The sequence below is a fragment of the Phytophthora parasitica genome (assembly GCF_000247585.1).
Source record: "Phytophthora parasitica INRA-310 unplaced genomic scaffold supercont2.44, whole genome shotgun sequence".
Taxonomy (NCBI): domain Eukaryota; phylum Oomycota; class Peronosporomycetes; order Peronosporales; family Peronosporaceae; genus Phytophthora; species Phytophthora nicotianae.
In genome coordinates, this window is record NW_008649030.1 from 8798 (window position 1) to 10038 (window position 1241).

Genomic DNA, 1241 nt, shown 5'->3' on the forward strand with positions numbered 1-1241 from the left:
CCCATGTTCCCAGCTACGTGGCGGCCAACTACGTCATAACCGGATACCAGCAGCGCCTTCCAGCTACGCTACCTTTTTGTTAATCCCCAGCTACGTGTGCGATCCTACTTCACGCTATAACTACCCGGCCATGGTGCCGGTGCGTTCAGGTTACGTCAGAGGGGATGACTTCCCAATGACGACTTGGACTGCACCGGAACTCACACAGCTTTCACCGACTCTGGTGGGACCAAATCTAAACCCGTTTCTAATAGCGAGTTCAGCACCGCCAGTTCTATCGTGGCAGGATCTGAGTTTATCACATTACCTGGCCGATACTCCTCCAAGTGGATCGTTTACAGAAATGCTGCTGGCTTCTCTTACTTACGTGGTTCCACCTGTAATTCCAGCTTTCCCAAGCACGGATCCACAATAACTCCAGGAACAGAGAACGCGATGTCTGCATTTGCTGGTAAAGAGAAGTTTCATCTCGTATCCTTTCATGAGAGCAAGAAAAGCGCTGCAATAGCAATGCGCAGTCGTGTACCTACGCGCGCATCTACCACTATAACCACGGCAAGAAAGATAAGCTCAAGAGAGTGCAGTACCGGTGTAAAAGTCACGAAAACAGCGAGTGTCGTTATCGAGTATGAATCTACAAACCGGTTGAGCCACATCCGACCCTTGAACAGCAAATATTTGCACTGGAACAAGAGGGAAAGCATATTGGTCGGGCATTTGAATTGTTTTTAGTAATGTAAAGCTACTCCAATCTCTGTCGGCGTGAAACACCAGTCTCCTTTAGCTTACGCTTAAATGCGTCGACATTATCCTATAGCTCGCGCACAAAGCTCTGCAAATTATTCTCGTGGTCCTTCGTCGCGCTTAGCTGCCTTGCCAAGCCATGATTCATCCTGTAGTTCTTGAAAACCTCGCTGTCAGTATTGCGCATACGTTGGTCAAACAACAATTTATCATAACTTGATTCAGCTTGACGAGTGAGAGTATCTACATCCAATCTGTCCAGTAAGGCTTGGTCCTTCTCAACCTGCACATGGTTTTCCCAATTTGTCTTGAAATGGATCAGCATTTCGAAGAGTTCCGGGCTCATGGTCTTGCGGGTTTCCTTTGAAGCTCGAGCTGAATCGGAGTAGCACATCGGACACTGATAATGTGCTCGCAAACAACATCTTCCACAGTCCTCAATGGACTTCAGATGAATCTTGATTTTCATGCCTTCGACGTTGAAGTTGAAAAAGTTT

The 1241-nt window shown here is 47.3% G+C and overlaps 1 protein-coding gene across 1 annotated transcript; it reads right to left on the bottom strand.

Moving 5' to 3' along the window:
* Window positions 1–811: 811 nt before the first annotated feature.
* On the bottom strand, window positions 812–1138 carry PPTG_14967 (hypothetical protein; the record flags this gene model as incomplete). Its single annotated transcript, XM_008911946.1, has 1 exon — window positions 812–1138. One exon carries the CDS (start codon window positions 1136–1138, stop codon window positions 812–814), a length of 327 nt encoding a protein of 108 aa, XP_008910194.1.
* Between the last annotated feature and the right edge of the window lie 103 nt (window positions 1139–1241).